The 27449-nt window shown below is 37.0% G+C and overlaps 3 protein-coding genes across 10 annotated transcripts; 1 reads left to right on the top strand and 2 right to left on the bottom strand.

The window, feature by feature from the left end:
- Positions 1-676: 676 nt before the first annotated feature.
- On the top strand, positions 677-5288 carry LOC126792110 (uncharacterized). 8 transcript variants are annotated; one of them, XR_007671924.1, is made up of 13 exons: positions 677-888; positions 1044-1186; positions 1468-1567; positions 2334-2484; positions 2580-2877; positions 2982-3096; positions 3276-3372; positions 3490-3566; positions 3666-3747; positions 3828-3885; positions 3997-4160; positions 4266-4752; positions 4844-5288. XR_007671924.1 is itself a non-coding variant. In XM_050518599.1 (7 exons), exons 3-6 carry the CDS (start codon positions 1522-1524, stop codon positions 3077-3079), a joined length of 600 nt encoding a protein of 199 aa, XP_050374556.1. In that variant the 5' UTR covers positions 677-888; positions 1044-1186; positions 1468-1521; the 3' UTR covers positions 3080-3096; positions 3276-3640. The 8 variants fall into 8 exon arrangements, 1 of the variants encoding a protein (XP_050374556.1); XR_007671923.1 differs by having other exon boundaries at positions 3495-3566; XR_007671919.1 differs by having other exon boundaries at positions 3276-3566.
- A 4966-nt stretch (positions 5289-10254) lies between these two features.
- On the bottom strand, positions 10255-11092 carry LOC126795554 (10 kDa chaperonin, mitochondrial-like). The gene is made up of 3 exons (XM_050522397.1): positions 10904-11092; positions 10677-10816; positions 10255-10588 (listed from the first exon to the last, which is right to left on the bottom strand). The coding sequence occupies exons 1-3, from the start codon at positions 11006-11008 to the stop codon at positions 10540-10542; spliced, it is 294 nt and encodes a 97-aa protein (XP_050378354.1). The 5' UTR covers positions 11009-11092; the 3' UTR covers positions 10255-10539.
- Positions 11093-12821: 1729 nt separating this feature from the next.
- LOC126803151 (uncharacterized) lies at positions 12822-27406 on the bottom strand. The gene is given in 21 exon segments (XM_050530916.1): positions 12822-13565; positions 18151-18507; positions 18595-18623; positions 18711-19070; positions 19696-19811; positions 20423-20461; positions 20550-20843; positions 21549-21663; positions 21771-21924; positions 22124-22864; positions 23354-23439; positions 23526-23580; positions 23583-23605; positions 23686-24240; positions 24645-24859; positions 25266-25358; positions 25454-25654; positions 25875-26024; positions 26529-26679; positions 26930-27243; positions 27290-27406. Coding segments are annotated over 14 exon segments (2931 nt in total). The 3' UTR covers positions 12822-13565; positions 18151-18507; positions 18595-18623; positions 18711-19070; positions 19696-19811; positions 20423-20461; positions 20550-20843; positions 21549-21587.
- Positions 27407-27449: the final 43 nt, after the last annotated feature.

The following is a 27449-nucleotide window of genomic DNA, read 5'->3' on the forward strand; positions in this document are numbered from 1 at the left end:
TCATGAGACGTCACATCCATGCAATTCTCAAGAGGCAATACTTGAACGTAAAAGATCCTAAAGAATTATAGGAAAAACTACGCTTGTGGTACAACAACGTTCATGATAATCTTCTCCTTGAATTGACCGTTAGATGAGATAACATCTGTCTATTAGACTATAAGAGAGTGGATGACTTCAATCAGGATATGTTATGCCTGTAATCTGATCTTGGCACCGTTTGTGTCATCAAGACCGACCTAAATCTTCTCAATAAGACATTAGACACGTTTCCAATCAACTATGAGGTTCAAGCTCATACGTACGACACTCATGTAGAGGAAGAGAAGATCTGGTTTTTCGCCGACTTAATGGCGCTCTTGGCAAAGAAGGAAAGACATTCTGAGACCCTCCTCAACAATAACAATAAACATGTTGGCACTAAAAATATTGCTACGTCATAGTCTAACTATGGGAAAGCTCCTAAGTAAAAGAATCAATCAAGGAACGCTCCATACCAGCAACAACGTAACAACTCTCGTGGTGGGAGGAAACATCGCCGTTCTCGGCCCAAGTCCAATACTTGGAAGTTGGTGCAGGTGGCAGGTACTGTTCATGTCAGGGTACAATAGAGATTTTGCCTCTGGGCTTTTTTCATGGTAGTGCCAGTTTTCTTTCTCCACCACCCCCTCTGATTTGTAATCGGCCATTAGAACTTCCTCGCTGCCCTTTTCTTTAGTTGTCTCTCAATTACTTCTCTCACGTCCAAAACCATCAAAGCCAGAATTTGTTGTTTCTTTTCTCTCCAAAAAAGCTTCCTCTCCCAAATCACTGCTGCATCCGTCTTCAAAAGCTTCTTCTCTTGTAAAGTTTCGATCCATTCTCTCAATTCGCGTGCTATTATATTAGGTGCATAAATCATTGATTGAATTTCTGATGTTATGGATGAAGGAGGGTGTGGGTTTTGATTATTAGATTATTGATTTTATTTTTTTGTTCTGTTTCTTCTTTCTCCTTCTTCTCCTTCTTTCTTTCTGCTCGGTCTCTCTTTGTTCCCGACCCAGACACCGACGCGGCTTTGCCGCCGTGCGCCGCCACAGTCCAGCCAAGCTAGGCTAGCGCACCACCACCGTTCAATTAGTCTCCTCCTCCTCCTCTACAAACCCACAAATTGCATGTGGGATTAAAAGAATTCTTCATCGGATGGGTAAGGTTCTTCGCTTCAGGTTCCATTTCTTGCTGATTGATTGTGTGCGTTCTTTAAATTTGAATTCATAAACTTTCTGATTGGATGAATTATCAGATTTTGTTAATTTCTTGATTACTTGATCAAATAGTTTGATTATGGTGGGTCTTTCAAATGACTCATATTTAGCTTGAGGAAACTAATCTCAGCAATTGTAATTTTTCTTAATCATTCGTGGTTCTTTCTTTATCCGATTTCAATGTCAATTTGATTTTTGGTGTATTGAGTTTCTGTGTTTTTAGGTCACTATTGGTGCTAGCTAGGATAAATAACAATGTTTTGTTGGAAAGCATTCTATGCCATGGGCATGTACGTGGTTCCTGATTGATATGGAGAAATCAGGTAACATGTAAGAATGAAAAGCAGATGATCATATTCATGGAAAATTAGACATAGCTTTTTGGTGTCAGTATTGACTAAATTATCATATATCGATCTATTTGCTGTAAATATATATCGGATCATGGTATGAGAATTCTTGGAAGAGGTTGCTGAAAATGTCTTTGGTAATGAAAAACAATTATGCAATGAATCTGCGATTTTTACATGTACTCATCCTACTTTTAAACTCTCCTACAATATGCAATGAATATCAATTGCCGTAGATCTATTATATCAATATAAAGATACGTACTCTTGGGCTTATGTCAAAATCAATAAGAAATCTTAAACTATTTTTGTACCCTTACATTAGAGTTAGGCAGACTTCAGTGGAAAGTGATGCAAAAACTTTGTAGACCGATTTCCATTATTAGCTAGAGCTAGAATGCAAAGTGCATGCATAAAATGAAGTAGATCGAGTTTGAGCAAATATAGCTACATTATTAGCAAATTAAGCTGCCTATCGTGATAGAACACCCGCAAACATATTATAAATAGCAACGTATAGATTAAAGATAAGTTATAACATGCATGCATGAGAAAATTATAAGTTGGGTATCGATAGTTTTGATAACGCAAATCTCAGTTATTCATAACTATGTTAGGACTGGGTTTTGAATTGAAATTTGATTTCGTTAATCTATTAAAGAGAATTCGATAATTGATTTTTCTTATGTCTTTGGTTCAATTTATTGATAATGATTTTTTTGTTACTCCTTGATTACAGCTGTTTCAGGATGACTGTGACTTCACTTAGTTGCATCTGTCGATTCCAATATGTAAACAGAATTAGAGTTCGTGTTAATCGTTCTTGGAGATCAAAGAGGTATCAGAACAATGCTTTTGATGGAATGCACTATTTTCTTATTGATGAGAAGGTATGTGATAGCTATTTTCTTATAGGTAAATGTGTGAATCCTGTTTTGTTATTTTGAATTGCAATGGATATGATGTTGATTTTATATATTTGTAGAGTGATTCAATCCATGTTGTTGTTGATGAACATGATTATGCTCACACTACCACTATGAAGGATGGTTGTCTTTATGACATTTTTCATGTCCATGTAAAATCTTCCAGTAATGGATATAAGGTTGTGGATAATGATGTTGAGATCGGATTTAATGAGATGTTTAAGATTGTTTTGCTGAAAGATGATTCATGTCCAATCCTGAAATATATTTGTCACTTTCTTCCTTTCTCTGAGGTTGAAAAGTGTTTCAATGATCAGCAGAAGTTGGAATGTGAGAAGAAAATAGTCCTCTTGGCTGGTTAGTTTTTATATGGTTGTGTGAAGATATGTATTATGATATGATTATTGTGTTTTTGTTTATTTTGTTGGGACTCTGCTCATTTTAAATTTGGTTAAATACAGGTTCAACAAGCCCGGTGACAAAGCTATTGTTGGGCAGACCTTCTCTAGAATTAATAAGGATGAATCATGGAAAACAATCATGGATCTTCGTATGCTAGATCCATCTAAGTATAAGGTATAAGGTTATTTTGATTTTGTTTTTTAGTGTAGGATATATACAGTTCATATGTGTAAGACTTTTTGTGTGTATGTGTGGACTTCTATTATAATTTAATATTTAAAGTGAAAGCTTCATAATACAATGTGTTTGTATTATTTCATTTATGTTACTATGTAATTTGTTTACTTTTGTAGATGTAATTGGAAGGGTGGTCTATGTGTACAAACTTGAAAAAACAGGATTAGATGCCAACAAGAGGGCAAGGCGATATGTCCAGTTAGAGAATCAAAGGTGGTGGCTCAAATCATGTATATTTATAAAATTGGTCACATTTGCTTCTCTCATACTGTTGAGCAGGAACCAAAATCTAATGTTGTCTTTATGGGGAGACCTTGCCAATGATATCAGTGCAGATTCTATTAACAAAAGCGACTTTCGTCCGGTTGTAGCTGCATTTACCCCTGTTGTTGTTACTGGAAGCCAAAGTAGGATTTACAATTTAGATTCATGTGATGATCTACTACTTTCACTTTAATTTAGGATCCATTATTTTTTTCTGACGACCAACTGTTTTGTTTGTATAGATGGTTTACAGCTCCATTCTATTTCTGATACATACATTTTTATCAATCCAATGGTTAAAGAGATTCATAAGTTGAGAATAAGGTAATACCCTTAGAAACACATGCTTAGTTCATTGTTCACAGGAGTACCGAGATATCATACCTATTCTTTGCAATCTGCAGAAATCATGAAAACTTGCTGGATTCAGGTCGATCTGATGCAACAATATTTGATATTTCGGTACGAAACATATTTCAGCATTTTAAACAAAGTTATCCTGCTTAAAATATTTATTGTGTAATACTACGTAAGACATCAAACTAACACCATTACTTTGAATTGAATATACAGATTGCATGTTACCAATTTAGTATAGTTGCAATGATCGACAAAATAGAGTTTGAGAATGGTTGGTATTACATGACCTGTAGTACATGTAACAGGGAAGTGCCTAAGCAAATGGGTACTCATCTCATTAGCTGTGAGCGCGATGGAGAGAGCACTGGAATTCCAATGTAAGGATTTCCTAATGATTAATGTAAATAGAAAGTATGTCTTATTACAGATTATAAATTCAAAGATTTATATCTAATGTTGTAATGTATTTTGTACCGCAACAGCTACGGAGTAAATGTCACACTCAAAGATCAAACCAATGACATTGAAGTTGTACCCAGGGGTAGTGCAGCGCAATCATTGTTTGGCACAGACTGTGAGAGTTTAGTTGAGATGGAAGGATGTGGTGATATGTAGTGTCTTCCTCAACTTATATGTAATCAGCTCCTCAGAACTTTTACCTGACGAATTGGATTTGAAATTAACAAGGGGCTGATAGTGGAATCAGTAAAGAAGAACAATGATAAAGTGCCTAAAGGGACTGCTGAAATGGAGAAACTAATAACAATAGAAGAAATCAAGAAGATAATCTCCTTTGAAAATCAAAAAATAACACCCAGTAATATAGGAAATGATAAGGAATCCATAGAAATGCACAGCACTGTGGCCCATTTGGTTCTTGGTGGCATTCATGCATCAGGGGAGAAACAGAATGACAATTATAGAAAACACAAGTTTGCCTGCATCATCTGCAGATAAGAGGAGTAGAAGGTAATACTTCGAATCATAATATAAACATTTCTATATTAAACAGTAGTTGTCCTATTGCTTCCTAAAATATTTGGCTAAACTGTTTTATCAGATATCTGCATATACAAGATGGCAACCAATTAGGGCTCAACATCAGCACCAGAGAATCATACTGCCGATTGAAGAATTGATGATGCACATCAATTTTTTTTTGAATATCACTACCATCTGGGTAGCCTGAATGTAGATATAACTTAGGAAGTTCTAATGCACACTATTATGAAGTAGATGCGAAGAAAAAGGGGATCTCTTGGCTTCATTTTTTGAAAGGTCCTCCAGCAATACCATTTTTGTTCAGATCAACAGTATTTCATGCAAATCTCAAATTGATCAAGACTCCTTTTGGAATGTATTCATTAACTTCTAATTGTAAGTATAAGTTGTTGGATAATACCTATATGATGAAACGCAGTTGCAATGTAATACCATGTAAACAGTGGAGTCTAATGTATTGTTTATATATACTCTGTTTAATGCTATTAGTTAAATTTGGCTTTACAAAAGTATAATTGATAGATATCTTCTCTCAATATATACAAATTATTAACGATGCGAACAATTGTTTTTTGTTATCTTCTTTTACAGAATTTTTGATTTTTTATTCATCTTACTGTTTTTAATTTTCAACATTCAAAAAGAACTGTACAAGCCTGCATATTTGCAGGAAAAATATATGTAATTATAACACTAATAGCTGTGAATTGGTTTTCTTCAATTTGAATTTTACAAGATTTATGTTCTCACAGACATTTTATCAAACACTATGAATGTGGCAACAAGAGTGCAATATGTGTTTGAATCTATTTCATTATTGATGCTTGGGGATATGGAGTCATGGATAGAAATCAATAAAATGAAACTCAATGTTTATCCTCTTCAATATTACATCCACAATGAAACTTACAGATACTCTAGACGGTAAATATGTGGTACTTATAACACTAAAAGCTGTGAATTGGTTTTATCCAGTTTAGATTTTACAAAATATATGTTCTCACAGACATTTTATTAAACACTTTATTATATCCTTTTCTTCAGTGTTCTCAAAATGTGTTTGAATCTATTATTGATGCTGGGAGATGTGGAGTACGTCATGGATAGAAATCGACCGAATGAAACTCACTATTTATCCTCTTCAATATTACATCGAAAACAAAACTTACAGCTATTGTAGGCAGTAAATATGTGACTTGTAGGTGTTCGACGAAGTGCCTGCAAGACAACAAAGAAAAAAGAGTGACACGATCTGAGAAATCATTCATTCACTAACACATCCTCTAACAACTAAACAAAATAAATGCCATTCCCAAACAGATGTGTAATTGATGTGGCATGATATATCTTAATTTTCATGCCGCAAGACACCACACGGATCTCCAGAATGACTAAATAATTGTTCAGACAAAAAGACGACACCTTCAACTGTTACGAAAAAAAAAGGAGAATACCCTTACTTCCAGTATCGGCAAAAGGCCGCCTATGAAAAGCGGTTGCATCTAAGAACAAATAACTCAATGCAGTGCTTATGAAGTCACAATAGAAAAGCCTATTCAGCACTGTAAATCATTGCATCGGACGACTGCAATCCACATGTGAAATTATGTTCTATAGTATAATAGATATGGTGGTGAAACTAAGAATCAAACAGTTGTATTTGTATAGTTAACGGTACCTCTGATATGTTAAATGCATAGGTGATGGAACACCGAGTTCATGCTACTATTGTCAAAATATTATACAGCAGTGGGTGGTACTACATTGCCTGCCCAGTGTGCAACAATGAATTGATTGATGGATTTCCAGCCTTTTGTGTGCAGCATGGAATACGACATGGAGTACCACAATACTAAGCCAAACACAGACACAACCATATGCAAATTAACAAATGAATGTATTATTATGAAGATACATAAATTATATTTCTTGATAATTAGGTACAATATAAGTCTTCTAATCCTGGATTGCAGCAATGGTGTGGAGGTCCAGCTGACTAATGTTGCCGCATAAAAATTATTCATGAAGACTTGCAGAGGGTTGGTTGAAATAGAGGGATTTGATGACAAACAGGATGCCCCATTGGACGTGCTTGAAGAAATATACAATGAGTACGCATGGACAATCAGTTACATCAATGGAAAATATTTGGTCAAACACGTCGCTCCAGTGAATATGAATCTCAGGACGATATCATTACCAGAAATGCACAGAATCAACGAAACAGGCTACCATAGGGTGAGAAATCCAACTCCAGGTTAACGTTCTTATTGTAATATAGGTTAAAAGTACTAATTACTTTATTAGTGACCTATACATATTGACAGTGAACCAGGACAAGTCAAGAGCAGTGATCAACCTCTGCCATGCATAAATAATGCAGCTTAACTAAAGCATGAGAATCTGCAATAAATCAGCTAGCAATTATAATTTGTAATTTGTGTTCTCCGCTTCTCCTTCAATTATAGAGACAGAGACGCTATTTCAATTACAGAGTATTCAGACTCCAGAACAATTCAGTCTCACTATACATGAACGAATATTAGCAGATACTAATATTATAAAATTTCCACTCTCAAATTGAAAGTCCAATTCAATACTAGAAGGAGCCAATGTAAGACTGGCATTTGAGCAAATAGATTAGTATCCATTCTAACCTCCTCAGCTGGTATGTTGTTCTTCTTACCTTTATTCTTAAATCAGTTGGTATGTTGATCATCAAAAAGCATATCAGAACAATAGATGCGATTGAATTTCTGGACGTTACATGCACCAAATTGTAACATAGGTATGCAGTTAGATAATCTGAAGTAAAAGCTAAAGTCACAAAGTACAAAGCAGAAAATGAAGCCTCATATACATACATTTTTGGAAGTAGACTCCATCAAAATCACAATACTTCTGCTACAAGGCGACTCCAATTTTTTTGAATATTTATGTAATATATCAGTGGGACATCAACAAGTAGCTATGCACTTTTGAGAGCAACTGCAAACCTTTAAATAGCCTATAGATCAAGTAACAGCTGCACTATGTTATCAGTAAACAAATTATGATGTAAAACGATGCCTCATATATATATATATATATATATATATATATATATATATATATAGTCCTTCTTGGTTACGCAGGTACGGACTGTCCGGATTCGGCCATTCTAGCCATTTCAGTAAATACTACGTTTAATATTTCTTATGAATAATTCAATTGAATGAAGACTTTATCTATTCAAATAAATCGAAATAGTGAAATGAAATAAAGCAACACATAAATTCAATCAGCTAAATACTAACGTGCCTATATCTGTTATCAACCATCTGGTATCCTTAGTTAATCATATCAGATATTGAGGGTTGCTATCAATACACTATTCTTTCAGGCATTTTGTCGAGCACCTTCTGGATATGGTAACAAATGTACAATATATGTTTACATTCTATTAATGACTGATGTTGACAGGTATTGCCACATGCATATCAGTCCATAGTACGAAACTCATGTTATATATTCTTCAGAATTGCATTCATAACCAAATTCAATATCTAAACTAGCTGAAAAATCTATTGCCTCTAAGGTGTTTGACATAATGCCTGAAAGAGAAGAAAAAAAAACAATTAATACTGGCAAACATCATTGTTTCCTATATGCTTTGTTTATCTAATAATTTCATTGTAATTCAAACTGAGTTAAAAAATTTCACGAGAAGAAAGAAATGAGAGAATGAGAGAGACAAATTATAACTTGTAGTCAAGGTATTCGATAAAATGTCTAAGTAAACCTGCAGACAAATTATACACCAAATGCTTCAAATTTCTACATTCTAAAACAAAAGCCTATCAGCTGCAATCAACCCAAAAACCACCGCTCTGCAGAGTGCGGCCTCAACACTAGTGTATTACATTGGTTACCCTAAATCCTAAGAAGTAAGAATCGTTAACCATTACTCGTTTATCCAAATACGAAATGCAGATTTAGGATGTAATTTACTACGAACGTATGGAGCTAGTCTAGAAATTTTAAATCATCTCATCCGTGCTTCATAACGTTCATTTAAAAAATGCCGTTTGTGGAGGGGTGGTAAGACAAAGACTTCTCATTTGAGAATTCATGTGTTTGATGAAGAGACTCTTACCAGAGTGGTAACCACTTGGCCGGACTTTAGCTTTGCTATTCCGTCATCACCGGAAGTTGACATGAAGCAGTTAATGGAACAGTGCCAACGGAAGAACAACGTTTCTTTGGTTGATGACGTCAAAGGTGATAACTTCTGGTGACAATCTAAGGATATTGCTTGCCTTAGTCAATTGATCGCCATCATCACTCATTGTGATTCATAACCATCAAGTATGCATGTTACCCAAAAAAAAAAACCATCAAGTATGCATGCATTAGTATAATTTTTTACTGTCAAAGATACAGACTGAATGGGAATAATCCAGTGCTCCTCCAGCTTAGAATAGGCTTCGATAAACATTTTGGGATCGGCTGGAATCTGAAACTCAACTTTGCTTAAAATCTGAACGAGTCTGAAACCTACTCTAATGTACAATTACTTGGAAGAAAAGGCCTTGGGCTATGAAAATCTCGGAACATTGAAGAGAATCAAGTCAATCAGTTTATAGCAACTACAACTACAAACTGCATTAAGTGTGTTTCCTCTTCTTGATTGAGATCTAAAGCCAGAAATTACATCTAGGGGAGACCTCTCTTATACTTTCCAAAAGTCAAATGCAGGTGAATATAAGAATTTTTCTAGTAATGGATACAAGCATTTGGAATTGCAGCCAACTCAAATAAAGGTACTATGAGCAAGAAAAAGAGGAAATTAGTTGTAATTTGGGTTGTTAATTATATGTGAGATATAGCACACCCACGGAATTCATCTATTTATTGAAGCAAAGCTGGAATTGTTTTGAGTGTGAATCCATCCCGTCTATTTGGAGATCAGTTGTGCCTAACATACTGTTTTTCTTTAGTTTAGTAAAAGCATAAAAAATTAATTGACAAATTTACTATTTAGTTCTTTGATGCACTTCTTTTCCACCAAATTTCAACAATGAGTAACCAGAAAGATATCGACTTGAAGAAAAACATTCTAACTCATCAAACACTAGTCCAAAAGAAAAGAAACAAAAATCTGATCAGTCCACTCCAAACAATTGAGCTGGGATTTTAAATTAACAAGTATAAATGGAGTCGTAGAGAAGATTTTCCTTACCCTTTTACTGAATATTTGAGCTTGCAGAAGTGGGAAGCTATCTCGCTTGTTGTAGTTGCTGCAAGTTCATGATGATACTATTGCAAAGTTGTTGCAATTTCGAAAACTTCATATACATCAGCGTTTCAGCAAGAGGTTGAAAGCTATTACAGCAGAAAATTCAGGGACAGCGACTTCTCATGAAAAACTCATACAACCAAATAATATAACACACAACCACATTCATAACACAAAATTTGGGGACAAAATTCAAGAATAAAATAGACAAGTATAGCCAGCATTCAGTTGAATCAACTATTACCCAAATTAAAGTACATGAACAAAACGAAGTCATGGGAAATGCAGTGAATTTAGACCCAATTACAAGTTCAATAACATCCCATAATTCATATTCTGAATCCAAATCCATTACAAGCTGGAAAGTATCTCATTCCAGCGTAAACTAAAATCCATGAGAAATTATTCCAGTTCACTAATTACCAATTACGTCTCTTAACAGCATAATTGCCAAGAAAAACACAATACCAAATAACTCAGTCATGAAGAGTGCCCAAAATGTCCTCATCCCTGTACAAATGGAACCTGCACACAAAAACCCACAAACCAATTCAAAACACAAACACAAACAAAAACCCCAAAAACACATAGCAAACCCAACAGAGTAGCTCACTCTTTGTCACCAAGCTTCACTTGGGTACCACCATACTCGGGCAAGAGAACAGTGTCACCTTCTTTGACAGCCACAGGGATCGCATTTCCAGCCTTATCTTTCGTTCCTGGTCCCACAGCCACCACCTTCCCTGAGTTGAGCTGCAACCAATTCAACCAATCAAGCAAGTGAATCACAAACCCACTAACAATTTGATGAAAAAGGAGATGGGTAACTGTTCATTTTACCTTGGTCGAAGATTCCGGCAAGAGAATGCCGGCGGTGGTTTTGGAGGGCGGGACGATTTTCTCGATGAGGACTCGGTTGAGGGTTGGGATCAAACGCTTGGCCATATTTCTGGCGGCGGTGGTTGTTGAGGTTCTGGGATTTGGGGTTCGAGGGAAGAAGAGAAGAAAGGAGAGTCGTGGACTATTAATATGAAGGAGAAAAAGAGTTGGGGTTTAAGGCTAGGGTTTTGCATTTATATTTTCATTAATTTTAAAAAACAAACTAATTTCCTACAACTGTAGCAAAATTAAAGAGCAAGGTTATTTGAACATTCAAGTCAAAGGTGATTCGAAGCTTGTGATAGGAACTATGATGCACGACACGCTAATTTGGTCGCGTGTCGTGTGTTTAATAAAAAATTTATTTATTATGTCCACTTATCGTATCGTGTCCAATACGGATATTTAGTAGCGGATGCAATTGCTCGTGAATGTCATCTTCTTCCTAATGAATGCGCACAGATGGCTAGGTATCCATCTATTGCTGCTAGTGTTCTTATTATTTGATGATGTAAACTCGAATTGTCCAAGAGATTTCTCTCTTTAGTCTGTTTTGTTTCGTATAAAAAAAACAATTGATGTGCATCATTCTTAACAATGTAACTCACGATTATGAATCAATTTAATGCAATCATGTTCATGCAGTTATTTATTTACATGGCCATCTTGAGCAGCATAATAGGAGAGCCATCATGCCATCTTGTGACATGAAGCAGATAATGGAACAGTACCAACGGACTAAGAACGTTTCTTTGGTTGATACCGTCAAAGGTGATACTTCTGGTGACTTAAGGATATTGCTTGCCTTAGTCAATTGATTGTCATGAACACTCACTGTGAATCTTGATCAACCACCATGAAGCATACATGTACGAGTACAATTTTTTCTGTCAAACATAGACTGGCTAGGATAGCCTTCGAATAACATTTTGTGATCAGCTAGAGTCTGAACTCAACTTAAAATTTTAATCTTAATGATTCTATAACCTACTCTAATCCACAACTACTTGGCTATGAAAATCTCGGAAGATTGAAGGGAATCAAGTCAATCAGTTTATAGATAGAACTCCACGTACAACCCCAAATTCAACAAACCTGCATAAAGTGCGTGCATCCTCTTGTTGATTGAGATCTAAAGCCAGAAAATACATCTAGAGGAGACCTCTCTTATAGAAGAAAAGTTGGAATTGTTTTAAGAGTGTGAATCCATCCCATCTATTTGGAGATCAGTTGTGCCTAAACATACATACAGTACCATTTTTCTTTAGTTTAGTAAAAGCATAAAAAGTAATAGACAGATTTAATACCAGTTCTTTGCGGCACTTCTTTTCCACCAAATTTCAACAATGAGTACCCAGAAAGATATCGACTTGAAGAAAAACATTCTAACATATCAAACATTAGTAAACAAGAAAAGAAATATAAATCCGATCAAATCCACTCTAAACAATTGAACTGGGAATTTAAATTAACAAATATAAATTAACAACCCCTTTTCCTGAATAGTTGAGCTTGCAGAAGTGGGAAGCTATCTCGCTTGCTGTAGTTGCTACATGTTTAGGGTTAGACCATTCCAGAGTTGTTGCAATTTCAAAAAACTTTATATACATCATTGTTTCAGCAAGAGGTTGAATATTATTACAACAGAAGATTTAGGGACGGCAATTTATCACTAAAATCTCATACACCCAAATCATATGACACACTCAACCACATTAATAACACAAACTCTGAGGACAAAATTCAAGAACAAAACAGACAAGTATAGCCAGCATTCAGTTAATTCAACAACTGCCCAAATTAAAGCAAATAAAAAAAACAGAGTCGAAACAAATGCAGTGAATTTAGACCCAATTACAAGTTCAATGATATCCCATAATTCATATTCTGAATCCAAATCCATTAGAAGCTGGAAATTATCTCATTCCAGCGCAAACTAAAATCCATGAGAAATTCGAGTTCACTAATTACCAATTACATCGCTTAACAGCATGATTGCCAAAAACTTAATACCAAATAACTCAGTCATGAAGAGTGCCCAAAATAAGGGCCGGGTGGATTACCTTTGGGAGCTAAGTCGAAGATCTCATAGCTGTGAAGCTAGTAGAAATAAGTTCTTGTTAGAACAGCACAATTCTCATCCTTTTGAGGTTAATGCTCTCAATGGTGAATCGACCATTCGAAATCCTTTTGTTTCGGAGGAATAGAAGAAAAGTAATGAAACCCCGGATGCCTACTAAAAATCCTCCTTTAACTTTCTTAAGAGGAAAGCCCCTTACCTTTCTATTCCTTCGCCAAATCTTCTTCAGTTCCATCCAAGCCAGCCTTTGTCTGAATCTTCGTGGAAGAAGGAGATGTGGTTCACCAGCCACTACATCTGTGAACCCCACAGTAGAATTAAACCTGGCGGCAGCTCGCTCTTTGGACTTTGAGTCACCGGCCACTACATCGATGAAGAACCTCTCCAAATTCTGGCCTTTGATCAGTGATTAACCGGCCACCACATCCGGCTGAGTGTTAGAAATCGAGTAAACAAGAAAAACAACAGTCTGGGAATGACTTATATTATTGAATGAATAGCTGTGGCTACTTATAGCCTATCACAAGAAGAAACAGAAACAACCTACACCCACGGAAACGTGGTAACAAACTAGGAATTAATCAAACACTAACAGTCTCTAAGACTAGGACACTTGTTCTAACAGAATAACAAACTTAGACTAAGTCTTATCATTCCCTCCCCTAAACCAGACTGCCTAAGTAACTAGTTTTAAAACTAACACATCACATACCCCCAATTTCTTTCTAAGCTCCTGAAAAACCTCCAGCTTGAGAGGTTTGGTAAGTATGTCTGCTACTTGCTGCCTTGTTCCACACAAACTGAGCTGCAAAGCTCCTTCATTCACCAAGTCCCGTAAAAAATGAAAACGCACTCTTATGTGCTTGCTCCTACCATGCATCACAGGATTCTTAGACAATTTCACTGTTGAACTATTGTCACAATAAATCACAGGACTCTCACTGCCATCATAACCAACCTTCTTCAATACCCTTTTCATCCACTCTGCATGACAAGCACAAGCTGCAGCAGCCACAAACTCAGCTTCAGTTGTACTCAGTGTAACTATTGGTTGCTTTCGAGAAGACCAAGCCACTGCAGCTCCACTTAAAATAAAGGCATACCCCGATGTGCTTTTACTATCTTCCACAGAACCAGCATAGTCACTATCAGTAAAACCAATCAATTCCTTATTGCCTCCCTTCTGATAGAGAATGCCAAAACCAGTGGTTCCTTGCAAGTATCTCAATACTCTTTTAGCTGTTGCGAGATGAATCTCTGTCGGCTTGGACATGTACCGGCTAATCAAACTAACCGCATACATTATGTCGGGTCTTGTGGCTGTCAAATACATCATACTTCCCACCAGTTGTTTGTAATATGAACCGTGCACATCTACACCATTTTCATCTTCAAAAATCTTGCTCCTTGGAACAATCGGATTCTGAACAGAATTATTGTGCTCCATTCCAAAAGTTTTCAACACTTCCATGACATACTTCTTCTGACTTATGAAAATTCCTCCATAAAACTGAGCTACTTCAATACCAAGGAAATATCTCATCTTTCCCAAATCTGACATATCAAACTCCTTCATCATGGAGCTCTTGAATTCACACATCATAACCTCATCATCTCTCGTATAAATCAAATCATCAATATACAAGCTAATGATCAAACGTTTACCTTGTTAGTTGATCTTGGTGAAGAGAGTTTGTTCACTGGCATCCTTCTCAAAGCCTTGTTTCTTGAAGTACGACTCAATTTTGTTAAACCAAGCTCTTGGTGCTTGCTTGAGTCCATATAGAGCTTTTTTGAGTTTATACACTTTATGCTCCTCATTCTCCAACCCATAGCCCCTTGGCTGCTCAACATAAACATCTTCGGTTAGTTCTCCATGAAGAAAGGCTGACTTCACATCAAGTTGAAAAATATTCCAGCTTTTTTGTGTAGCAAGAGCTAGGATCATTCGAATTGTGTCCATGCGAGATACAGGAGCATAAACCTCTTGATAATCAACTCCGTATTCTTGTGCATAACCTTTTGCGACTAACCGAGCTTTGTGCTTCTCTACTTCTCCAAATTCATTCAATTTTGTTTTGTAGACCCATTTGACCCCTATCTTTTTAGCTCCCTCTGGCAAATCAATCAGAATCCATGTGCCATTCTTTGTAATTGATCTCATCTCTGAATCCATAGCTTGCTTCCACTTCTTCTCTTTCACTGCTTCATTAAAACAAGTCGGATCAGAATCAGTGAATAGTTCCATATGAGCTTGAACATCTTCATGAGCTTGAAGATCTTTTTCCCTTTGTCTTTGCACGGTCTCTGGAGAAAAACCAAGACCTTTACCAGAAACATAGTCTCTCATCCATCCTGGTGCTCTTCTATTTCGAACTTCTCTTGTAACTTCATTATCAAGACCATCAGAATTTTCCTCACCAGATGCGGTGCCTTCACTCTCTTCATTGTTGCTTTCACTTCCTTCTTCAATGCTTTCACTCTCTTCATTGTTCTCACATTCTTCACTATTATGTTCTTCATCTCTCCATTCCAAATCTACCACAATCTGATCTTCATAGCTCTTATCCCAATTCCACTTCTTGTCTTCCTAAAAAACAACATCTCGGCTGATTATAATCTTCTTTGACACTGGATCATAAAGTCTGTAACCTTTTGATTCCTCACTCACCCCAAATAAAACACAGCTGTGACTCTTGTCTTCAAGTTTTGTCCTTCTAGCATCAGGAATATGAACATGTGATATACTCCAAAAAACACGAAAGTGCCCTACAGAAAGCTTCGCACCACTCCAAGCTTCCTCCGGAGTCATATTCTTTACTGATAATGTTGGACATCTATTTAGAACATAAAAATGTCCAGCTCACCGCCTCAAAGCCAAAAAGTCTTTGGAACACCTTTCTCGATCATTAAGCTCCTCACCATATTCATCAGTTCTATTCTTCCTTTCTGCTACACCGTTTTGCTGAGGTGTATAAGCAGTTGTCAACTGTCTCTTAATCCCATTCTTGTTACAATAACCATTGAATTCATTTGATGTGAACTCTCCTCCACGATCTGTTCTTAGGCATCTAATAAGCAAACCGGTCTCCTTTTCCACACAACTCTTAAATAGTTTGAATGTAGCAAAAGCATCTTCCTTACTAACAAGAAAGTGCACCCAAGCTTTCCTACTGAAATCATCAATGAAGCAAATTAAGTACCTCTTGTGACTGTTGGAGGTGGGAGATATTTGTCCACAAATGTCAGCGTGAATCAGCTCCAGCTTCTCTAATGCTCTCCATGTACTCCTCTTAGGAATAGAATTTCGATGTTGCTTTCCTTTCAAACAGTCAGCACATAGAATTTCGATGTTGCTTTCTTTTCAAACAGTCAGCACATAGAATTTCGATGTTGCTTTCTTTTCAAACAGTCAGCACATACTGATTTCGGCATATCTCTCACCATTCTTTTGTTTTGCATAATCTTCAGGCCTTTATAGCTGAGATGACCATATCTATGATGACAAAGATGAGCTAGCTCTTGAGTTGTTGCTTGAAGATACACTTCCTTCTCTTTCTTCAACTCTCCTTTGACCGATTGTGTGTTGGATAGCAAAACAAACATCCTGTTTGCTGTCATGTTGGATTGAATGATTAAACCTCGCAAAGGATGATAGATTCTGCACTGATTCGACTGAATTAGAATTGCTAATCCCTTTTCTTGTAGTTGGCCAATACTGAGAAGATTATTCCTCAATTCTGGCACATAGAACACTTCTGTTACAAGATGACTAACACCTTTTAATGACAACCTTACATTCCCGTTTCCAACTACGCTCATTCTTGTATGATTGCCGAGTCTGACCATCTGTTTGAACTCCTCATCCATCTCAGCAAATAATGAACGATCTCCACACATATGATTGCTACAACTTGAGTCAAGAAACCAAACATAATCACGATTACATGGAAGTGTCTCGACATAGGCCATAAGAAGTATCTCCTCTGACTCATCTAGCTCCACATAATTTGCATTTTTTTCCAAGTTGGACACTCATATTGATAGTGTCCCAACTGATTGCATTTGTAGCATTCAATGGTCGCCTTATTATAGGATTGGCGACCCCTACCTCTTCCTCCTCTGAAAGCACTTCTCCCTCTGCTTCTTCCACCATAATCATTGTGATATCTTGAGTGCATGTTCATCACTGGAAGCGAACCGAAACTTCGATTGAACTTTTGTTCATGTACAATCAAGGTGCTTTGCAATTCATCAATTGAGAGTTCATCTGTATTTTTCGATTCCTCAATTGAACAAACTATATAATTAAACTTGTCAGTTAAGGAACGAAGAATTTTGTCCACAATAGTCACATCTGTCATCTGTTGATCTCCATACACCCTCATTTTGTTTGCAACAACCATAACTCGAGAAAAATAATCAGTAACAGTTTCACCTGATTTCATCTCAAGAATCTCAAATTCCCTTCTGAGTGCTTGACGAGTTGAGCATTTCACCCTCGCGTTGCCTTCATATTTCCTCTTTATCGAGTCCCATATCTGCTTAGAAGTATTCTTCTACATAATTGTCTGCAGAATCACCTTATCTATTGCTTGAAATAGATAATACTTCGCCTCTTGATCTTTATTCTCCAGGACTTCCAGCTGCACCAGACGTTCTTGCACTTGCTTACGTTGCACTTCTGTAAGCTGCTGTTGTTGCTGTTCAAACTGTTGTGTTCTCTCTGCCACTATTGACGAATAGGATCTTGGAGTACTTGGTTCAGCTACTGCTGGTGTCCCCGTCACCGGAATCTCCATCTCCACCAAACGCCACAATTTCTTTTGTCGAAGGAAATTCTCCATCAACATCGACCAATGGTCATAATCTCCATCGAATCTAGGAACTGACATTGGTACGTGATCCTTCTCACTTGTCATCTCTCTTTCTCTCTTTCTCTCTTTCTCTCTTGTTTACAAATCACTCAAGAGCTGCGGCTCCTTTATTTATCAGGCTAGTGGGGGCTCTGATACCAGAATGTTAGAAATCAAGTAAACAAGAAAAACAACCGTCTGGGAATGACTTATATTATTGAATGAATAGTTGTGGCTACTTATAGCCTATCACAAGAAGAAACAGAAACAACCTACACCCACGGAAACGTGGTAACAAACTAGGAATTAATCAAACACTAACAGTCCCTAAGACTAGCACACTTATTATAACAGAATAACAAACTTAGACTAAGTCTTATCACTGGCATCCTACCATATTCTCAAACGTAACGGCTCCGTTGATCGGCACTCCTGTAAGCTCATCTTGCATACAAATTCTGGGGGTCCCAGGTCCAACATCCACCACGAACTTATCTTCCCTTAAGCGTACTACTTGTGATTGTAAGGCATTGCCACTATCCAACTGAAAACTCGAATTCGATCTTGGAAATAACCAACTCATATACGTGCTCATTTCTCATCTTTGGAATTGGCTTTGGGGTCGGTACCTACACACATAAACCCACAAACAAATTCAACACACAAACGCAAACACAAACCCCAAAGCACATAGCAAACCCAACAGAGTAACTCACTCTTTGGCACCAAGCTTCCCTGAGTTGAGCTGCAACCAATTCAACCAATCAAGCAAGTGAATCACAAACCCACTAACAATTTGATGAAAAAGGAGATGGGTAACTGTTCATTTTACCTTGGTCGAAGATTCCGGCAAGAGAATGCCGGCGGTGGTTTTGGAGGGCGGGACGATTTTCTCGATGAGGACTCGGTTGAGGGTTGGGATCAAACGCTTGGCCATGTTTCTGGTGGCGGTGGTTGTTGAGGTTCTGGGATTTGGGGTTCGAGGGATGAAGGGAAGAGAGGAGAGGTCGACTATTAATGAGAAAGAAGGTTTTGGGTTTTGCATTTACTGTATATTTTCATTATTTGCATTTACTAGTCCTCTTTTATTTGATGGTGTAAACTCAAATTATCGGAGAGGATTCTCATTAAGAATCACTTTAATGGAATCATGTTCATGCAGTTAATTATTTACATGGCCATCTTGAGCATCCTGATAGGAGAGCCATGCCAGGAGTTAATGTCATGTGACAAATATGTTTACATATATATAGTTTTACAATAATTATAATTTTTTTCATGTAATAAGTATTGTCCAAGTCTCACATTCTTTGTAACAGACGAGAAAGCACTCATCTATATTTGCTTATATTTTTATCCTCAAGTACCAACATCACTTCACCACTCCTCCTAACATACAATGCCTCGTGTAAACTTGGGCATCTCCAAGAGTACATATTTTGAAATTTTTTTTAGCTTCTTAACAAAATTTATGATGATTTATACTTAAATCAGACTAGCTATTTAAAAAATTAGATTTAGCTTTGTCTAAAAACTCTAGTTAAATATAGTTAGAGAGGTCAGAGAAAATAACTCTAGCTGAATTATGTTTATGTGTTGAAAATTGAATTACCTTAAGAATAGCTATCACCGCTTAAATATAACGATGATATTGGGTAGCTAAATGTTATTTTTAACTATGTTAGCTAACACTATTGGAGATACTTATATTCGGACCTTGTGGACTGATAGCTATCAAATTTGTTCATGATTTCTCCTTACTATACTCTTTATTCACCCAAATATCAACAGTAAGTTTGATTTACATTATCACATACACTATTTGAAGAGGCATCATGACCCATGGCAGCTACTCCATGACACAACAGAAAGCCTTCACTCCATTTGAACCCATCTCTTTTGATCAATCATAGCCAAATTTAATTGAATATGCCTGCATAAATCAAACTCAATTATTAATATATGTGTACATATGGAATGATTGGAATCTATCGGAGTGCAAATATTAAGTATCAAGAAATAAAGACTCCAATCTACACAAACCAATGCAGTTATACTAAAAGAACTTGATACTGAAGAATGCATTTAAATTTGTATGACTTATATGGTCAAAGAAGTCCGAGCTCTTTGAATGCTCATCCGAAAGTCCACCTATTTCAATTACAGCAGCAACTATAATAGAAGCCAAAATCTAACAACCTTGTAACAACTAAAACTGAGACCTATGAAAAGAAAAAATCCATCCTCATCTAAATTGTTATTTTCTATAACAACTAGGATAAAGATAACCTAAAACAAACATTGAGATTCAGTGACCCAATAGGCCAATATCAAGTGAAAAAAAGAAGCAATAGCTGAACTAGAAATGACCCAGAAGCATACAGTGGAGTACAATTGAAGGAATGATGTAATATCCGGATCTAAAATCAGTTGGAGTTTGATAACAAAAAAAAAAATCATCGGCAGACGAAACCAGAATTCCACTTTAGTTTGCACAACCGGCAACTTATCTAAGAAAGCATACTAATAAACATATGTACTCACCTGTTTGAACACTTCACAAATGCTCCAAATGTTCAAGACCTGAAAAAAATATACAAAAGAAAAAATAAATTAAGCCTTTAAATGCAGAAATCATCTCTGCAAAATGCATATGCAACTCATGTCTTACCTTTGTAGTTATGCATATATAACTGCATAATCCATCATTTGATAGCAAAGTTCAGCAACTTGTGCCAAAACTCAAGCCCACAGACTTTGCAATTGATTTGACTTTTGTCTTTGTACCGCACGGTAAATTTTTTAAGTTATGGAGGCGATGCGATCTGGCCAGAGTCGTCATCTACCCCATGCTTCGGACTGCATAGTTGTGTCAGTTGTCTAGTACACGCAAGATGCTGAAGATCTTGTACAGATGCTTACCCTCTGCAAATTACCTTGAGGTGCTATCATACTCTGGTTTAACCTGTGAAATTGCTAGGACAGTTATAACTGAACGTGGGTGAAGGCATGAAATAACCATCTCTCTGCTATTCCACATCTTAATGTTTTTACTATTATTTTTCTAAACTTTTTTCTGCTTTTTTATTTTGTAGTTTACCATATTATCGATTCCTCATTATTATTCCTACCCATCTTTTCTGTCTCTGCATGGATACTTGGGGAAGCTTTGACACCAAAGCGACGTAACCTTTATAGTAGTGGAAGATTTGTTTTGGTTTGTAAGTTCTTGTCCTTGCATAAAAATCATGACTGACTCTACTCAAGACGAGGAGGAGAAGAAAACAAGGAACAGTTCTCTGAATTCTACTCTGAGAATAAGGTGGAAAATCCAACAGAGAAGCTTTGAATATTCTTTTCCACAAGGACAGAAGAATTTGATCTAAATGGAATGGTGGCATGACTAAACATGAAAAGGAGAGAAAAGTGCCATTGTAAAGGAAAACAAAGGCAATTTTGTAATTATTTCTTAAAGGCTATACCTAAGCTCCGCCTCAGAAAAAAAGTATTGGAACAAAAAGTAAAGTAAAAGAGTATCTTAAGTTTATATATGCATTCGCTTTCTATAACAAGAATGGTCATCATATTCTAAATCAAGATGTTAAATAGATCAGGTCCCCCATCATTGAGGTGAAATTTGATTCTGATATAGTATAAAGGAAAAACATACCCATTATCAACACACCCAACCTCTATTTATTGGGTAATATCAACTGATGCCAGAAGTTTCAGAGAACTCCAGCATTTGCATACCCCTCCCAACTACTGCAATCTGATATTTGTTCCTAAACAGAACAAAAAAACAAAAGAAAACAAAAACAAAACATGTAAATTATTATCTGCTAATTTTTTGTATTTAATCAAATGCTACATCATAAGGCACTCTACTCACCTGCCACACAGTTTAGCGTCCAGTGCTTCTGGCTCTGGCACACTGATGACCATATAAGCATACTCGATTAATTTACCATCCTCCTGCAGACGCCAGCACCTGACACGCTGATCCAGACCAGTTGAAAAAACCCAAGATCCGTCTGTCCAAACAGCTAAATAAAAGAAGATATCTTAGTAAACATCATCAATAATAGAAGACCAGAAACTAGAAAACTTAAAAATGTAAGTACAAACTGAGACATCAAGGGAAACAAAGAAGAAAAAAGTGGCCAACAATAGGGAACCTCTTTATGCGCATTATGTACTCGTAGGACTGCATAGAGAAATTACGATCGAAGTATATGCCTTTACCTTTTATGGCAGAGCTGTGAGCTGAAGGTACTTTATCATGATTTAAGAATCGGATCCAATAGTTCTTGTTGCCTTGGTTTGAATAAATCAACTTCTTTGCATTTCCAATTTCAGTGATGGAATTTTTCATTTCCAGAGAATCAAATTCAGAGTTTGTTGTTGACCCTGACAATTCAAATGTAAGACAACCAAGGACTTGATCATCACCCCCACTAATCAGATTATAGAGAAAACTGATTTCAGGACTTTGACAACCCTCTACATTTGAAACATGGAGAGAATTGACACCAGATTGATGTATGGCCTTGAAAACAAATAAAGATAATATTTCACATATCTCCGATGAGGAATCATAAGCACTTGCTTCTGAATTTTGGGAAGCCGTATGAGTAGCATGTGAAGAAGTTGTTCCACTGCTCCCATTATCATTTAGCATTGATGAATTTCTATTTCCAAAATCCTTTGGCAAATTCTCATCATCTTCCACTCCAGCTTTAACAATGGAGGAACGGGCACCTAGCCTAATCTTTGACATGCTACTGTTTAATGATCTCCACCATCGTCCACCCTGACTTCCCCTCCCAGTTCTCGGCCGTTTCTGACAGTCAATGAGCTTTTCTACACCAAGTACTGATACCAGCTGCATAAAAGCTTCAATGCCTCTAGTGAGGTCCCAAAAGGTAATACTTCCATCAGTAGCCCCACTGATGAGAATATACAAACTTCCAATCTGTGAATTGCCTGTGAATCAAAGTGACAAGTAGACACACTTCAGTAATGCAACCAAAAATCAAGATATAAGAGTCGGTACAAACATTTTGAATAATCTCAACCAAGTAGATGAAATGTGCTCAAAAATATCCCGACTGTCAATGAGTTATGAGATAGCAAGAGAAGCCCAAGAATGTATTAAATATACTTTATTCAATGGTTGCAGATGAACAGCTCTTAGATTCTAATGGCAGAGTTGCAATGGTCAACGCTGCTGGAAAAAGGTGCTTCTCAAACAAAATTCCGGAATGAAATGCAATTATGAGTCCAACCAAATTCAATTAAGGCAGATTCTGAATAACCACATTCCCAAATAATATCATACGATTTGCAACCGGCAGTATGTAACTAAGGGAACCAATGTTGCAGTCCATAATGGAGAGGCTCAACAATTCCAACCGTGTATGCCAGAAAGTTTTACCAATGCACAAACTTCTAGACACCAGAATAAAAACTAACCTTCAGAAGGTAGAGAGGTAGGAAGGATGACATGCTGCAGGGGCAAAACTGGTGATGATAGAGGACACAAAAAAGCAACATCATACCTACATTGAGATTAAGAAAGAAAATATCATATATGAAGTCATGAGAAAAAATATTGAAGAAAAACCCAAAGACTCTTCATAAGTACCATAGCCTGTAGGGCAAAACTAGGGCCCATAATGCAAGGGTAGCATCAGAACAAGAACAGCTATAAAACAGACGGTTATCCTGAAACAAATTGCAATAAAATGTATTAAGTCAAAATAGGAAATTGAGAAGAAAGAGAACTGTTAGTTATTTTCTTTTACCTGGAATTGGCATACTTTACTAGAAAAGCAGTAACAGCCATGTATCCCCGGTCGTCTTCATATTTATCTTTAGTGGGGTTCAACTGTTTGTTTCCTTCTTCTGATGCTGCAACATCTTTCCCATCAGAAACATTCCCAGCTTGATCAGCTCTTTTCTCAATGTTTTTCGGAACTTTTTGATTAGTAGAATATTTTCCTGGCATATCTGTAGAAAGCCACTGGAATGACATTGAAGGTGACTCTGAGGACAAACATATATCTCCATTTCCAGAGTTGTCATGCTGCGGATCACGTCCTATGTCTTCCTTCTTGTTAACTTTTCTATTCCTTAGTAGCCAAGAAGTCAAAACCCGCTTTGCACCAACAGAAATCAATAAAGTTGGAGTTTCTCTATTCTCTGTTGGTCTATTGTCACCAGTTCTCATATTGGGATAGTCAGTCATATCTGCAAGTATGTTTATCTTTGACACTGAGCATATTGATCTCACAGCTGATCCACCAACATGCTCCCCAAACAATTTCGACCCAAACCAGTTCCCATTATCTGGCACATACCTAAGTAAGCCATTACAGAATACACAATTAGCTGCTCTTGCATAAATAAATAAAATAATTACTTCGTTTACTGACCTTTTAAATTCTGTTTGGGATAGGGTTACAAAATACTTAGAATCCCAACCATATGCTCATTTCTAGGTGGATAGATGGAAAATAAATACATGCAGCAAGCACGTAGACTCTCAACTGACCATCCTAAGGTCTCGACAGCATATATTACCAAATATTCAATTATATTACCAATTTTTTTTACACCCTTGTCGTGACTCGAACCTATGATCTAAAAACCCTACTTCCTAGGTAATGGTGCTCTTACCACTTGAGCTATCCCATTTCATCAACCAATTGCTTATAGCTAATTAGCCACATGCATTCTAAACAGCATATAATAATAGCCATACCTGGTCAACCTCACAGTTCCATCTTCACAGCCAGTTGCTATCCAACTAGATCTATAGAACAGACGGTCCTTCCCAGTTACATCCGGTTGCAATTCCTCCGAGACAAAGCATATAGAATGCATCTCTCTCCCATGGAATTGCATATGCAAATTCTTAGAGAGTGCCTTCCTTTCACCATCCAGTACCCAGTGTCGATGAATATATATGATATCATCCTGACAAATAAACAAAAATTGTGAAGACATCTAGCGTAAAATCAGTAATATTTAGAAATGTTCGAACCTTACTAATAAATAGTAAAAACACGCGCATAGTGATCAGTGAAAAAGATAAATTGATGTACCTGGAAGCATAGCAATTATATAGCAATTTATGTCATATCATGGCTGTTATAGATTAGTTCAAAATGTTAAAATAAAGTGAGGACTGGAGCTTCGGTGGCCTCATTCTACTCACAACAAGAGTCAAAATTTGACTCTCATTCCTCCCTCCTGGATCTTAGCCCTCCTTTATAACAGAATAATATTGAAAGGAATACACCTTCGACCCCCTTTGTGTATCTACCTTTTGACAATACTTATTCTAGTGGTTTAAAATCAACATGGGCAGGCTGCTACGAACCTTAACATATGCAAAGCAATTGTTCATCTCTGGTACATCACCAAGATAATAGGAATGAGGACGCCGCCATCCACCACATGGAACTTGCAAGACCTGTGACGAATTTGAACCTAGGCACCAAAATAGAGAACACAAGTAAATTCTAAATCATTTTAGAGAAGCAAAAGGATGGCAGGAAGAGAACTTACTTTGGTCTCAGTCCAAATTATAAAATCCACTGATGCAAAACCGGCAGCATAATGATAGTTTGACAGTTCCTTGACAGAGCTATTGCCTGCAGAGACAGATTCAATAAGACTCAATTCCTTCACTTGTTTCATCCCTATAAATTCAAAATCTTTCCTATCTCTGTAATATTCCAGATAGCATATGCACCCATCTGCTCCAGTCTGAAAAGAGTGAAAAGACCAGGAATGAGATATGATAATACATCCGTGTAAAACACCTTTGACCATTGTCATATGATAATATTTGATCTTTTTTGAAAGACAAGGGCACGATATATTGCCTTAAAATTTCTCATGATACACACATACAGAGACATACACAAATAGATGCTAGAAAAAAAAAGTATTATATCAAGAAGTTACTTTTGCCTTACCGAGCAACAGAAACACTGGAGATGCTTGATAGCCCATGAGCTCCCTTGAAACAACTCGATGGATTTATTTTAACATCAGCTACCAATGTGCCCAGCAACCCACTCTTCAACAAAGGGAACAAAACAAGATTTCCACGTATATCTCCACATACTAATACCTGCAATTTAAACATGAGGTGATTTATCAACAATAGAGGATATATCTAACTCAAGTTCAAAGGCATCACTTTGAAATGATCCATATGTTTTAATATTAAAACCCAGGAAAGTAAGTTAAATCCCAGGGAGATGCTTCTCGTTCCTGTGTCACTGAGCATTGCACTCGTCATTGTTTATCACTTCTTACCTACCAAAGAACTTTCAAAGAGCTTAATCTGGAAGTGTTTCACTGATTTGTGTCGGAGGGGAAAGCCATGGAATGCAGATATGCTAATGTGGTAAAAGCCAGAAGATATGGTCCTCAACAAGTAAGAACAGACACCACAAATGGCTCAATTTAAGTTTGCTCTGCACTGGGGCTGGTTTGATATATATGTACATTTAAAGATTCCAAACACTCTTCCCAACAATGATACAATATTTAACTAGATGACTGAAAATGGTAAAGATAACATATAAATGTAATTCAACAGGAAAAAAAGGTATTGATGAGATTAGGTCACCTCTTCCTCCAATGATGCATCTAAGCACATTATTCTACTTCCAAAACTTGATGTGAATTCAGCTAAAAGTGACACATCACACCTTGTTGGAGAGTGGCCAGACAGCCTCCACAGCTTCATTGTTCCTCTATGATCAGCAGTGAAGATGTACCTACATGGGGACAACAGTAGAAATGATGAGCTACATATTCTAAATTTCAGCACTTGAAAAAGAAATCGAGAATATAATGGAAGTTTAAGTAGCATGACCATAATCAGTCTGAAAATTGGCGCAGTGATGTGAAGCAAAAATAGGTGATCCGACATTCATAGCCAGTACCTCTATAATGGGAAATTTGAGAAGCATCCAATTAATATTTATTAGTAGCTAAGGTAAAGGATGGGAAATTAGTGAGTATTACCCATAACCTAGTGACTGGCACCAATTTGCTCCAAGGAGTTGTCTTTCTCTTCCAGCTGACCAAGTAAAGGCAAAATCCACTTTAGGGGTAGAAGCGCCATAGATTACCCCAACAACTGCCATGTTTCCTTTACCATCTCCAACAGCAATCCGGTCCTTAAGATTAGAAGAAAGATTGATTGATTCTGATGATAAATCCATGCAAATGCCGTGGACGCGAATGCCTTGGAAGACGTCGAGGGATTCGATCACGGCTCCGAGTTGCAAGTCGTAGAGAAGGATTTGCGAACCCGACCCGGCATCTAAGTAGGGAAGCTGAGAGAGATGAGGCGATGGGTGAAGGGAAACAGAGGGCCGAGACTTCTCCCAGGTAGGGGCCACTCTGCAGACGCCATGAAGAGCCGCTCTTCTCCTCCTCCTCCTCCTCCATTGCCATTGCTTCTTTTGTTTTCTCGCAACTGAAAAGCTCAAACCCCATTCTGTCAAAAGGGTTTAAGAGCTACTGGGCCGGGCCGGGCCGG

The sequence above is a fragment of the Argentina anserina genome, chromosome 1 (assembly GCF_933775445.1).
Source record: "Argentina anserina chromosome 1, drPotAnse1.1, whole genome shotgun sequence".
In the NCBI taxonomy this organism is placed as follows: domain Eukaryota; kingdom Viridiplantae; phylum Streptophyta; class Magnoliopsida; order Rosales; family Rosaceae; genus Argentina; species Argentina anserina.